This window comes from Pungitius pungitius, chromosome 2 (assembly GCF_949316345.1).
Source record: "Pungitius pungitius chromosome 2, fPunPun2.1, whole genome shotgun sequence".
In the NCBI taxonomy this organism is placed as follows: domain Eukaryota; kingdom Metazoa; phylum Chordata; class Actinopteri; order Perciformes; family Gasterosteidae; genus Pungitius; species Pungitius pungitius.
Window position 1 is genome coordinate 10,484,384 of NC_084901.1, and position 14,114 is coordinate 10,498,497.

At 45.9% G+C, this 14,114-nt stretch overlaps 1 protein-coding gene across 1 annotated transcript; it reads right to left on the reverse strand.

The window, feature by feature from the left end:
* Positions 1–82: 82 nt before the first annotated feature.
* Positions 83–9,349, reverse strand: slc38a2 (solute carrier family 38 member 2). Its single transcript, XM_037459987.2, has 16 exons — positions 8,984–9,349; positions 7,767–7,892; positions 7,550–7,631; positions 7,328–7,443; positions 6,044–6,117; positions 5,855–5,947; positions 5,468–5,543; positions 4,327–4,409; positions 4,127–4,185; positions 3,605–3,772; positions 3,425–3,504; positions 3,233–3,333; positions 2,591–2,715; positions 2,347–2,491; positions 2,152–2,249; positions 83–1,870 (listed from the first exon to the last, which is right to left on the reverse strand). Exons 2-16 carry the CDS (start codon positions 7,883–7,885, stop codon positions 1,754–1,756), a joined length of 1,536 nt encoding a protein of 511 aa, XP_037315884.2. The 5' UTR covers positions 7,886–7,892; positions 8,984–9,349; the 3' UTR covers positions 83–1,753.
* Positions 9,350–14,114: the final 4,765 nt, after the last annotated feature.

Sequence of the window (14,114 nt, forward strand, 5' to 3'; positions counted from 1 at the left end):
CCAACCAACTGTAGAACACTCAGTTGCAACTTCGTCATAAATCACATTTGCAAAACTCTTAGACCAAGATGAGCAGGTCCATGGCACAAAGAACACCAACATGTTATTAGTTTATCTGGATCTATTTTAATTGGACATTATTCACATGATGTACATAATGTTTCATTGAAACAAGACTGTAACACTGGTGGGCATAGCCCGCTTTGCTCCTGAAGTCAAGAGATGACTGACGTACTCTCCAACCAAGATGTGCGTCAAGAACATTTTGCTGGCGTTTCTTGTTCAAGGGCCCCAAGGGGAATAAGACTGCATCTGCTGAATTAGTGGCTTCCACACGTAACAGTTTTCACAGAATCAACACATTAGGATAATACAGTCAGTCCTATTCGAGATGAACAGCGGAAGCCCCAGAGCTTTGGAGCCAATTCAATATCACAAATTCACCAGCTAGGGGATTATTTAGCGTTTGTTTTACAGCTCCAATGCATTATTGTAAAAAGAAGGAAAAAAAATTCAAACAAAACAAAGCATATGTACAGTTCAACTCAAGAGATATATATATATACATTTATATATACATACAATATTTTATAAATATAGTAAAATAGATTAAATTACATTGATTTCATGGTCTTCCATAAATAGATGTTGGACAATAACAGTTTGGTGATGTGTTAAGTTAGTGTTGGAAGCACAGTGCACTGTCAGATGACCATTTGACAACTCGGCCGCGGACGAGCTCAACATTTCAAAAGCACAAAACACTCCAAATATTGTGACTGTCTGGTTGTCGGTGTGGGCGAACGGATGAGCCTTTTTTTTTCTCTTCGTAGTTTTTCCAAGTTTAACAGGTATGTTACAGCCACTGTATGTGGTCAAATTAAAGGTGTTTCCCTGGAGGTGGAGTGGCCTCCACGTCTCGAAGCAGTAGTTTCGGCACTGAACGCGCTAAGCCAACAGGATCTTCAGCAGGTTTTTAAATACAGTTTAGTGAGAGTCCTCCAATGAGGAACTCCGCAGCTCCCAGTGTCGGGTTGGAGAAGGCCGGCTCTGTGGACTTATATTAGGGTTTAAATGACACTAAGTAAGGTCACAGAGCCTTGGTACGAATACTCAAAAGGCAGAGTAATGGGCCTCGCCTGTGAGAAATGACATTATTTTTCCCCATAAGTGTGCGGAACAGTAAGTGCTTTTCAATATTCAAAGATGCTAGACAAATACATTTTTGGCAAAGTAAAAAAAAATAGTCAAAACACACAACTACTGGAAGGAACTGAATCGCCCCTGAGGACGCTGAACTGTCAAGTTGCCTCGTCAATCTTCATGAGGTTCACAACCGGATTGGTTGTTGCCGAGCTCCGAGGTCACAGCCACGCCCACACGCCGTACCTGAGTGTCAGCTGCATTTTGAACTCTACGAACCACGTCACTGCTTTGAGGCACCTTCAAATATTTGTTTTCAGCTGTACCATAACTACAAAACAACATTAAAAAAAAGTAGGAGCAAAAGCAACAATGAAAAAAAACCTACAATAAAAAGAGAAGAAAAACAAGTAAAACACCATCTTTGTGGCCTATAACAGCGTACTGTACAAAGTTCGATACATTCTCTTGGAATGGCATGGTTTGTCGCTCAGGAAGTCAAAGCAGAGCCTCAAGTGAGTTCTTGTGTTTCGATTTTCTTTAACGGTTTGATCTTCGTTGGTTGCGCGCTCATAGCAGCCTGAGCTGTTGCTCTCCTCGCCGCGGGGCCTTAGTGTCCGTCGGCGTGGGCGTCCGGGCTGGCTGAGGCGTTGTTGATCCAGTCCAGCACGATGAGGGTCATGCTGCCGATCATCACAAAGAAGCCTAACAGCAGGAAGGCGGTGGCCTGGCGAGGAGAACAATTTGCACATTTAGCCAACCTGCTCACGCCGGCGGCTTTGACGACATTGTGGGAGGAGTTTTAAAGATGACTTCTGCGTTTGTGTTCAATTCAATATGGTTATCTTAGCTTAGCATAGAAATAGTCAGAAAACATTCACAGAGGTGCACAGGTTACCATGCTGGCTGTTTCCAAAGCTTTTCAGTCTAAAGCTAAGCTAAGCTAAGCTAAGCTAAGCTAAGCTTACAGTTTCACGTTGAACAGACAAATACGAGCAAGCTCCTTACCCCGATCTTTTGGACAGACTTCATGGACTCCTTCTTGACCAGTTTGATGTAGAAAGCCGACGGCAGGATGAAGATGAGCATGGCAGCAGCAGAGGCGCCTGAGAGGGCAGGAAATGTGTCATTTTAGTGCCCGTTCTCCATTTCAAAAAATAGCTTTTGATGGCACCATCACAGAGAGTCGATGCGGACACGCACCGATGAACCCAAAGATGTCCCTGATGGTGGGGACAAAGATGACCAAGGCGTTGGTGCAGGCCAACAGGACCACGGTGATGATGGTGTGGCGGATCCAGCTGAAATCCTTGGAGGCGCACAGCAGATGGTTGACCGAGGTGCGGATCTACGCGGACAGACACAGAGCAGAGGTCAGCCTCTCCGGCTCTACGGCTACGTCCACTCGACGAGAGGCGAGGTCATTGAAGGCCTCCTGGCCACTTACCGGGAACAGCACCACGGGGACGGTGAGGGTGACGGCAGTCAGCACGGCCAGCCGGACGATCAGCAGCAGCACGTCGGACTGGTACACGGCGGCGTAGGTGTGCAGCAGCTCGGGCTCCACATGCACTGTGTGGGGGGGGGCAGCAAAGGGGGGTCTTTACACCTCGAACACACGCTTTATGGGTATAACACTAAGAACTAGTTTTCCCCACTTTGTGAAACATTTGCTCCGTTCGGGACTTCTGCCACATCGCAACAGGTTAGGATGAGTGTGCTCAATCACAAGTGGCCCTAACTCCACCCGTGCACCACTCCCCACCGCAGGTCTTTGCCATGTCATGGCGTTTGAGGAAGTACCTTCTCATTACCAAGCTCTTGTATAACCAGATCTTCCTGCTACCGGAAACAGGAACAGCTGTTCCAGGTAAATTCTTTTCAGGCGCTTGCGCAACAGGAGCTTTGTTTTTTTTTCATATATATATATAAATATATATGTATATTGTTATAGATACTATAGTGACCAGCTCTGACATTGAGTAGCAGGGCCGTTAGACCCACACGACCCTCACTAAGGTGATTTTTATTATTTATTTATGTCTTAATTAAAGCATTTACTACATGCCAAGACTGTTCCGTATCTCACCGTTGAAGGTCAGATATCCAAAGAGGGCAGCCAGGAGGTACATGATGAACATGGCCAGGAAGGAGACATTGGCAACGCCCTGCATCTTATGACGAGACCGGCTGTTTGGGAGGGAAAAGGGAGTTCAGTTTAGTTTCAGATAAAAGAAGCAGCTGTTGTACGTTTGAGGAAGTGAAAGACGTATGCACTCACTCTTTGAGCTCCTCGTACATGGGCAGGATGGCGGGGTGGCAGACAAAGGCGAAGGTCAGGATGGGAATGGCGTAGACGGTCTGGGAAGAAAAACAAGTTTACATTGACGCCCAGATTTTCCATTGGATTTCTTCCTTTTAGCACACATTTGCCTCCTGGAGATGTCTCATGGAGGTTTACCTGAGAGTTGAAGACAAAGTATTTCGGCGTGCAAGAGTCCTCGCTGTAGTCCACGGCGGTGGCGTTGGGGTGGGCCACGGTGCTGTTCAGCACTTTGCTTATGGTTTCGTTCAGAGCGCTGCCGTTCCCGGGGAGCGGGCACGGAAGCTGGAACTTCTTGATGATCACCTGGAGGACGCGACGATAGATTTTAGGTTAAATCAGTGTTTGCAATAGATGTCCTAACTTGACTATTTGTTGTTGAAAAGCGATGAGCATTTTATGGGAAACCATACCACTGTGAGTAATCAGTTTACCCTGTCTATAACTCAAAGCATGTCTCAACAGATAACAAAGATGCAGCTCAGTTACAGTATCCTATTTACCAAATGAGTCAGTTCTACAACTGTGTGGAAAGAATAACATGGAAAAATGGAAACTGTCATCTGGCTGGCTCATGTGTGACTGTGTGTGACTGTGTGTGTGTGTGTGTGTGTGTGTGTGCACGTGTGCGGAATGAGGAAACATTTGGGTTTTACTCACCACAATCAGAAAGAAGACCATGCAGAGCAGAGACAGACCACTGGTGTAACCAAGGTAACCTGAGGGGGAGCAGGTCAACACAACCCAAGCATGAGCGACAGTTTTTGTACCTGACTTCACTTGGAATAGTGCACAATCTGCACACACACACACACACACACACACACACACACACACACACACACACACACACAGCTTACCCAGGTTGCGGAGCAGCGACAGGGGCAGGATGATGAAGACGGTCACCAGCAGCACGAGGTAGTCACCGTTAGTGTACCACTCTCTGAGACACGGCAGGACAAGAGCAAGTTAGCCGTGGTGTTCAAGTCCTTTGTGCGCTTATTTGTGAGACACTCCTACGATATTTTTGTTGTTGTTTAGAACAGGTTGGCTGTTTTGCAACATTTACACACTCTACTCTGTAATTCATATGATGCATTTGAGATTACCTAAATAGATTTTCATGCATCCTCATCTAATTTTAACGTTGAGACACATTCAGACTTCCCCCTTTGAGCTGAAGTCACCCTGTGAGCCGTCTAGCTCAGGAAACTCGCATTAGATCCACTTTTCTGTCAACATCGTCTCAGACATCTTCGGCTCTGATCAAACCTCCTCCAGCGTCTGCGTGTCAGCTGACACAAAGCGCTCCCCAGAAATAGATCGAACAAAGCAGCGCTGAGGAGTGCAAGCGAGGTCGCAGTGAGCTCATGCCACACTCCGTCGCGATGCGGCACCGAGGACATCGTTTCTAAAAGGGCTCGTTGAAGGGGGGGGGCCCCCTCCCTCACACTCCTCCCCTGCTTCCTCTGACACTCAGCCCCATCCAAAAAAACATCCGGCAGCCATTTTGCTTGGTGCCACTTCACCTCAAGTGTCTCAGCCGGGTCTCACTTCTTTCTTCTATGCACCGCTTAAAAAATCCTTATGTTGAGAGATGTTTTTTTTTTACTTTTTATTTCTGATGGTGGGATCTGAATCACTGCCAGAATCCACTTCTCTGCCCAATCAACAGACAATACAACCTTATTTGAGAGCAACATAATATTTTTTTCTTTCATTTCAATACATATAAAAAACTATTTTACCAACCTGTAAAAACCTGTTGTATAAAGTGCAAGATTTTCCAAATGACTCATTTCCTAGTTCCCTAGTATTGGGTACAATAAAACCCTAAATGATTTGGATTTTGAAAAAGTTGAATTTCTGACCAACACTAGTGGTGGGTCCCTCTTTTCTAAACTTTTACACAAACTCATCACGGCACCTTTCCTAAACCTGCAGGTTATCAAATGTTATTGACGAGTTCGGGAAAGATGTAAAGAACATTTTGTCACTCACTCATTGCCGTTTTCTACAAAGGATTTGATGACGATGGGCAGTTCGTATTTGACGATGTAGAGGTAGCTCGACATGGCTGTAAAAACAAAAATGGCAGTCAGTATATTTCCCAGTGAAATGAGCCAAAGCATCCACTACAAAAATAGTGTTATCTAGCATTTGGCTACGGGCTGAGCTGGTCCAATGGATGCTTGTTGAATGTGTTTTTTTCTGGTGGCTGCACTGCTTTTCACTGGGCTAAGTTTTCTTTTCTTTATTCTTTTCTCGCAGTCCGTTTAGCTACAGTGGGACATTGTGGTAACTGGTGGAACAAACATGAGGTGGACAAATGCAGTTAATCACAGTTGCACAAGCTGTCTGTGCCGCTAAAACACCACAGTCTCTCACCTCCGATGTTCTGCATGGTGATGGAGCATGACGCGGCGAGCTTCCCCGGCATCCCGAAGGCTTTGTAACCCAGCTGCTCGTACACCAGCGCACCTTTGAAAGGGGGAATACACGAAGCGACACCGATTTAGCACTCCCAGAGTACCGTTGAGAAGCCGCAGGAGGAGTTTGGACATGTGGGAGACTCACCTCCTTCGTTGGCCGTCTTCAGCAGCAAGTGGACAGAATACAACGAGAAGATGGCGACGGACACGAGGAGGATCCTGCAAAACAGACGAGGGGGATCTTTAGCGGTTACAAGCAGCAGGTTCAATGCCAAACCCGTCCTCAATTCAATGCCTAATGTTTTTTACAAACCCATTGACATTTAGCTAACAGGGAAGTCAGCAATCCCCACACCAATGTACCCTTCTGATGGCTCCTAAGCAACAATCTTTGGACTAAATCCTGCGTTTTTTCAAAAACTGTCAAGAAACTTCCTCAAAGTTGGTGAATATTATCTCAATATATCGTCGGTGTTTGAGGAAAGCTTTTCCTCTGCTCCATGTGAGCATCCGGGCCGCCTATGCCTATGGCATCCTAAAACATGTTGTCTCTACACGTGCTGCAGCTCAACAAACGTATGCGGTGGAGAACACTTTAAGAGAAGTGGGTATGTTGTGCAATGGCTTACTTAACTTGGAACTGTCTTTGCAGATTGAGAAGAGCACCAGGCAGTACAAACCGACAGGCTCTCTGTCAATGACGGACAGGTTTTTTGCAACCCTAACGATGCGGGCCTCTGATTGGTCAGCTACTTACTGACAGTGAACCGCGCCCTGATCCCGGTGTTAGCTCTCCGTTTACATAACTCTGACCCAAAGGCAGCGGGATTAGCTCGGCTAAGCCGCTTCCCCCGCCGCTCCCTGTGTTAGTAAACCTGCTATTGGTGAAGTACTCTAATAATACACTATGAGAACATTTATTTAAGTCTCGGACGGTTAAACAGCACGTAAAAAAGAAATAAGACTTCTCTTGCTCTTTCTGTGGGGGTCAATGCAGCAAGGTGCTGCGGGTAGGAATACCCTTAAGGCCTCTTAAGACTGTATTCCTCAAATGTGACTTGAGGAGAAGCAGTATTATAACTGATGATTACGCCAATAAGAGTGGTTGAGAAATTGAAGGAATCCACTAATGTATAAAGAGGCTGGAAATCCCCCCCCCTAACCTGCATAAGCCATACACGACTTCTCTACAGCGGACTTGACAAAGAGCGTTGGTAAACTTCCGACCCCGGTCTAATCTACCGCTGTACCGTCTGCACAGGGAACACACGTAAAAACACGACGCCACGGGGGGGAGAAAGCTTTCAGAGAATCAGGACATCATAAGCCTCGACCTTGACATAACAGACAAAACAACACCTGGATCCATTTCATGAAACTAAACCAACCCCACCCCCCCCCCCCTTCAAGCTTTAGACATGTGTCTTACACAAACAGGGCGATGCCAGTGTTGGCCATGGCGTAGGACAGAGCCAGGATGCCGCTGCCCATGATGGCGTTGCCCAGGTTGAAGACGGACATGCCAAAGGACGCGTTGCCCTGGTGCTGCGGAGGGGTGGGGGGGGGGGGACATTGAAGGCTTGCGGTTAGAAAACGAGGACGTGCGTGATCAAGGACAGTCAACGTGTCGGAAGAGCAGGGGAGCACTTACGTATTCGGTCTCATACTTCTTCTTGCCCAGGTTGTGTTCGGGAAGGAAGTTTTGACTCTCTGCTTCCGTGTCAGAATATTGGCTTGAGAGGAGAACCAAAGGGGGGGGGGATTGGGAGACATTAACACGAGCGCAGGGTGTGAGCCACCTCAAACTAAAGTTTGGAGTTTGCCTCGTGTTCTGTGCAGGATCGGACACATTTTAAAGCCCGACTCACCCGCCCAGTGGGACCTTCTGGGGACAGTCGGTGTACTCGGTGCTGTTGGCGCTGCTGCTGTCATCCTCGGGAGAGATGTTGAGGCGACTCATCTCCGTTCTGGTGGTGGGCTGTTTCATGCTGTTCCTTTCAGAGCAGAGCAGGGAAACATTGCACATTTCATTTGTGTTTATTGAATCATTGTACCGTTTTTATTTTCATTTCACGCTCGGCGTTTCATTGTAGAGCCAGACGCGCGCGCGCCCGAAGCGCTCTCTCTCTCTCTCTCATGCGCGTGCCCACTAGATGGGTGGGGGTGGGGGAGGGTGACGCACCGGCAGTGGAAAAATACCAGACGGGCATCCACCCAACATCACCGCAACCTCGCCGGAGACGCCGATTGACAACAACAACAAAAAAAAGCCGCAGTACGCGCCGCAGACTTTGCTCACATTTCTCCCCAAAACATTTCTAGAGATGGAATGATGATGTTTCTGCTGCTTTAACCTCACACAGTATTGATTGGTTGATAAAGCATGTTGGTGTTCCACATTTTGACATTCCCCATATACTTTCATATTTCAGTCTCTTCACTGAATAGCGCGCACGTGTTAGATCCACACGGAGCGCAAAAGGCGTAACCTACCCCCACCCCCACCCCCCGGATTTATTTATTGGCATTACGCCCCATCGCCGGCTCCGGCTGGAAACAATGACACGTGCTGTCCTGTAAGAGCGCGGCTCTCCATTTTGCGCAGAGGCTGGTGTCAGGTGTGTGCGTCTCCGACTTGACGGGTCGCACACACACACACACACACACACACACACACACACACACACACGGAGGCATGTTTAATACCTCACGACTCCAGCAGTGCGCCGCATCACTGTCACAGCGCTTTGTTAGTTCGTTTTTTATTCGGCCTGCTCAGAAAGTCCACCTTGGCTGTCCAATAAAGGGCATTTCTGTCTCTCTGGCGCGAGACAATAGCGGCGAGTATGGCAAAGGAAATAGTTCCAACGACGACTAATCCGCTCAGAGGAAGAGGCGGCTAATAAGAGGCAGCTACTCTTGACACGAGACTCAACAAAAAAAGAAAGACCGACGTTAAGTTAATCATTTGCGTTTATAGAGCAAAGCCAAAAGCCAAGCTCGTAAGAATCTTCCAGACACACAACGCGCCTCCGTTCGTTTAGCGGCACACGGCGGGTTTGTGAGGAGGTGCCGGCAGTCTTACCTTGTGCAGATGAGACAGGATGCCAGTAAAATCCGTTCAGTTAAAGAAAACTCCCTAAAAGACGATGTCTTCCCTTTTAGATGTTAAGATTCAATTGCTGAATGAATGGAGAAGCCTATATGTAGTACAGACGCGGTGCGATTAAAAGGGCGGGCTGAAACCCGTTCAAGTCGAGTAAATAATAAAATACACTCTTAGAATGAACCGAACGAGGACAAATTATTTCGGTTTACGTCTAATTACACGTAAACATTCCCAGAGACGCGTTAAGCTCGGGACAAAAAACGGTTGTGCTGGAGGAGGGATGGCGACCCACCCTTTTATAAAGACGAGCCTTGCATCAGCCCAGACCTACAGCAGCAGAGGTGGTGGAAAAATATTGGGGGCGTGGCCGGATGGCGGCGGGGCGGAGTCTCTCACGCCCAACCGTGGCGTGCCTTTGTGTACAAACAGAGCAACGGGGGAAAAAACAAGCCATGCCCTATCAATACTACAATAGGAGCATTAAATGTTCCAATTATTGGTCTGTGATCATGATCAAGCATCAAATATCAACATATGACGATTAAAGGATAATTAATAATTAATGTGAATACTTCACCTTGTGTTCCTGTTTTCTCCTTCAATATGATTCATTTTTAAATAAGCAGCATTTGTTTCTATTAATTATTCAAAAAAGAAATTTCGGGTCTGGGAATCACCTCTGTGGACCCTCTGAAGGTCAAAGTGGACTTGAGGGTTCCTGGATGTGTGTCGCTCCCAATCAGGCTGGGAGTGGAGCTTCAAAGCAGACCTCCCCGCCCATGAGGAGATTACGGACAAACGCTGTCATGTGACAGCGGCCATCCTGATCCCCGCTCACAACACTGGCTGTCGTCCACAGTCAGGTGTGTGTGTGTAAAGTCATCCGCATCTCTGGTTTCCAGTTTATTATTAATGCTGGGATGACTGAGAACTGTAGTGTGTGTTAATCCTCAGGGTGACCTTTGAACCCACAGGTCTCACAAGGGTGACTCTTCTCTCTGACCCAACTCATGTGATAGAAGTCTGGATAAAGAAAAATGCATGTTCTACTGTTGCTGCTGCATGTACTCCTCCATTTCAACACACCCAGTAACTCTAGTTGTGTGATTGCAGCAAGCTGTTTCCCTGTTTCGTTATTCTTTGCGGGAAAAGTGAATCAGAACCAGAAAGGCTGGTTTCTATTGTTTTTGGAGAACAATTTAATGCAACAATTACAATACGTATGTTGTGCACAAAGAACTTTAAAACGCACACAAATTAGTAATTACATTCTAAATAGTCCCCTAAATATATACAGAATAAATACAAACTTTGGTTTTGACAAAAGCGATTTCATTCAATTTGAATTCAATTTTGTTTTCTACATGACAAAAAGAAGCGGTACATATTTTTAAGCTCCCATGCGTCTCATTGCATTCACACTCAGTGTGTAGATGAATAAATAATGGCTCATGGCACCTGCCCTGTAATAGAGTTAGGGGAGAATTAAAAACACAACAAAACACACACATAACCTTGAAGTAAACTTACTTCTAACTTGAAACTTAAAACCAAGTCAGAACCCTAAAATGCTTCCAAAGTGAGGGCCCAATTGGAAATAATGTCCTCCCTCCCAGTGTCTGAAACTCAAATTGGTCCTCAGAAAGATAGCTGTACAAGTACCAATGCACACAGCAGTCCACCCACAATGCGTAAAAAAAATGAAAGGGCACTTCTGTTGATTCTCACTGTCTCACTGACGAAACACACACAAACACATACATTGTGCATTCCTCAGCCCTCGGTCACACATAAATCCATTTTCTGCGGGGTTCTCCCTCTGTGTGCAGGCCTTTGTTTGGGGCTTTAGCTCGACACAGCTGATCTAAGACGGATCAGGATCTGGTGCCGGGGGAAAAGGGTGCAGTGGTGGACTTTGGTTGCAACATCACTCCCCTGTTATGCCCATCCACCGTCAAAGGGAGCATGATCAGGCAGGAGAGAGGGCTGAGTCACATAGGTCAACAAAAGCGGGTGCAAAGTTGTGAAAAAAAGGAAATGTGAAAAGCGGCAGCTACCACAACACTTCCGTCCCTTATAGCACCTCCACTACTACAACTCTGCGGTTTCTGTTGGACTAAGACTTAGTGCTTCAAATGTTGCAGCTACATGTAGCTCTGACTTTGTCACATCATTAGTACATTAGGAGCCTATTGTAAGAAGTTTAAGAAGCAAGGCTCCCACTGCAACGCTGTCTGCCTCTGTCTGTCAGGCACGCAACAATGGCGCTTACAACACTCTTATATGTGTGTGTGTGTGTTGGGGCTTTGCAGAAAACAAAAGTAAATGACTCATTTGTTTGCACACCCATGTTAAGGACGGTAAAGGTCTTTTTGTTTTGATCATATGTTCATCTGAGATGCATAGTGTTTTAATAGAAAGAGAAACCACAAAGAATATGAGCAACAGAATGATGTAAATGGGCTTTTACTCAAATTCAAGGAAATATCATTATTATACCTGATAGTTAATAAGACACAGGCTCTCATCGATGTGTATTACGGTTGACTTAAACTATGGATTATGCGTTCAGGTGAGAACATTAACAACTTGTCTGCTGGCTGTTTTGGAAGACGTGGAAAGGTGAAACCTCCAGGAAGCAACAGTAAAAAAAGCTTTGTCATGATGAAAAAACACATGACATAGAATAGCCAATCATTCTTCATTTTTGAGTGCAACAATGTTTGGAGAACAAACGAATTTATTTAGCTTGGGTGGGATATCAGGTTACTTAGTTCCTATCACACAATGAGTTATTATGTGATTATTGTGTGATTATCTGTGAGTGCTTGTGTGTGCTTCCTTTCTTAGCGTGAACGAGTGAAGATTGATACAACTTTCATATATATATCTAACTTTGATTGTGGATCAATGGACAGGGGATGATTAGCTCAGCTTTGCATGAAGACTCGTACCAGGAAACGAAAATAGTTGGCAAGTTTTTTTGTTTTTTGTGTGCACATATTCAAAAATATGTTAATCAGTGAGCTTCTTTCCCACCTGCCTCTAGTCTTTATGATGAGCCAAACATCTACTCACTCTATAGCTTCATATTTGGGCTGTAGACCAAATCTTAAATCAAATAAAACCACAGAGACACCCTGTCCAAGTAACCATTTTCCTACTTTCTAACATACAGCAGATATCATGCTGTATATTTAAATGAATACATATGTTCTCATTAAATGTGACATTCACCTGCAGTGACTTTATCTAAACATCCCAACACCAGCTGATCACCTCCTTGGCAGCTGTCCATGTTCTCATGTAAATCCTTTGCCCACTGCTCCAACAAATACCTCTAAGTTCATCATATTTAACTGTCCCAGTCTCCCACCAGGTCCCCCCTATTGCGTCCAAACCAGATTGCTAACACCGCTGCCTCCCACCTGCGCCTCTCTTCCCTGCCTACTTATTAACTTTTCATTTTCCCTGGCTTTAGAGTGAGGATTTTTCTGCTTCTCAACCTTACTCACCCCCATCCCCACTGTGAGTGTTCTTGGAACAGTCATCCTCTGAGGAGGATCTTTATTACAATGTAGACGGACAACTTTGATTTTTCCGATTTTCTCACATCTCATGCTCAGCCTTTCTTTATTAGGAAAATAAAGGTTGTTGGGTTTTTCTCCACTGGCTCTAGGTGTGTGTAGAATCAGTGGGGGTCATATGTCTTAGGGGTAAATGGGTTATTTACACTTCCAGAGATAGGTGAAACAGAGATGGAGACACTTCACAATGAGCCACCAGGATGTTCACTTGGAACAATTTGGTCCTTGGACCCATCGGACCCATTTTGCATTGGACAAATTGTTGAGTAGAGGTGTGTGTGTGTTCTTTTTTTCAACGGGCATCGCATATGTGACGCTGGCGACACAAAGGAGGCTGATGGCCATCAGACTGAAAAGCAAACAAGTCGCCAAATAGGAAGTGAGTCCCGTCGCTTACAGACAGACGCACACACACACACACACACACACACACACACGCACACACACACACAGAGGCATAGTTGATCCTGATCGGACGTGAGGTTTGCAACAGGATCAGGGGCACTACGTAAACACGCCTTAGATAAACACGGCCTCCGAACACAGTGGGAAAAATAACACCGTCTAACAACCATCACTGGCTTCTCTGCACAGTTCGGACCGACTTCCAGTATATTTTCAATGTGCCAATTGGAGTTTGTTTTCTAGACGGATTCTCGTGCCAATTTGGTTTCATTGTAAACAAATTTCCGTCATTATCTTGGTTAGAAAACGTGTAAATAAGCAGGTTAGTATTTTTAATGAACCAATAAACCTCCAACGTCTGCATCATAATTAAACAGAGAACACAATGTCCGTTTCACATTGGAGGAACAGCGTTGAGTCTTCAGCGTATTCCGCTTCGCAAATCTTTAGTATGTGAATGACTGCGGGTTTCTCTCTGTAATTGGGACTTTCCCCAATTGCTTGGAAATGCAAAATCGAAGGGTGGGTATTCGTATTCCCAGATGAAAAGTAATGTGCATCGCAGGAGGTACATGGCTGCATGTCCATTTGCTCTCCAGAATAACAATAGAGACAAAGGACACAACTGAATTCCAAACATTCCAAGGTAGGCCCCTCCCTACCAGTTTAGAGCTCTTTCTTCTGGTTTGGTTCGAAAGCAGCTCAGATGGCAAGCTAGCTAGCATCTGGAAGCCAAGGGTCCTGGTAAGGTGCCCAGTGCGGCCCAAAGGGTAAAATGTCATTACACTGAAAGTTATTGCATTGCGCTCCCCAATCTCTCGATGTGCCAGAGCATGTCTTGATTCAGGAGCATTACCTTAATCTTGCTGGTGGGAAAGTGGTTCAGCGGGCGCATTCTTTATGATAGGAGCACAAATGGGGGGATCACGCTAGCCTTAGGGGCCCCGCAGGGGAGCGGAGGGAAAGGCCGCTTGTCTCCATCTCCAAAAACTTTCCATCAATGATCGGAGTCGAACCTTTGAACCCGCTGACTCCCTGCTCGTCTCCACTGGGCCGCTGTGGGATGAGCATTATTGTTGTCTACGACGAGATCCAGGGGCTCAAACGTGAACAGA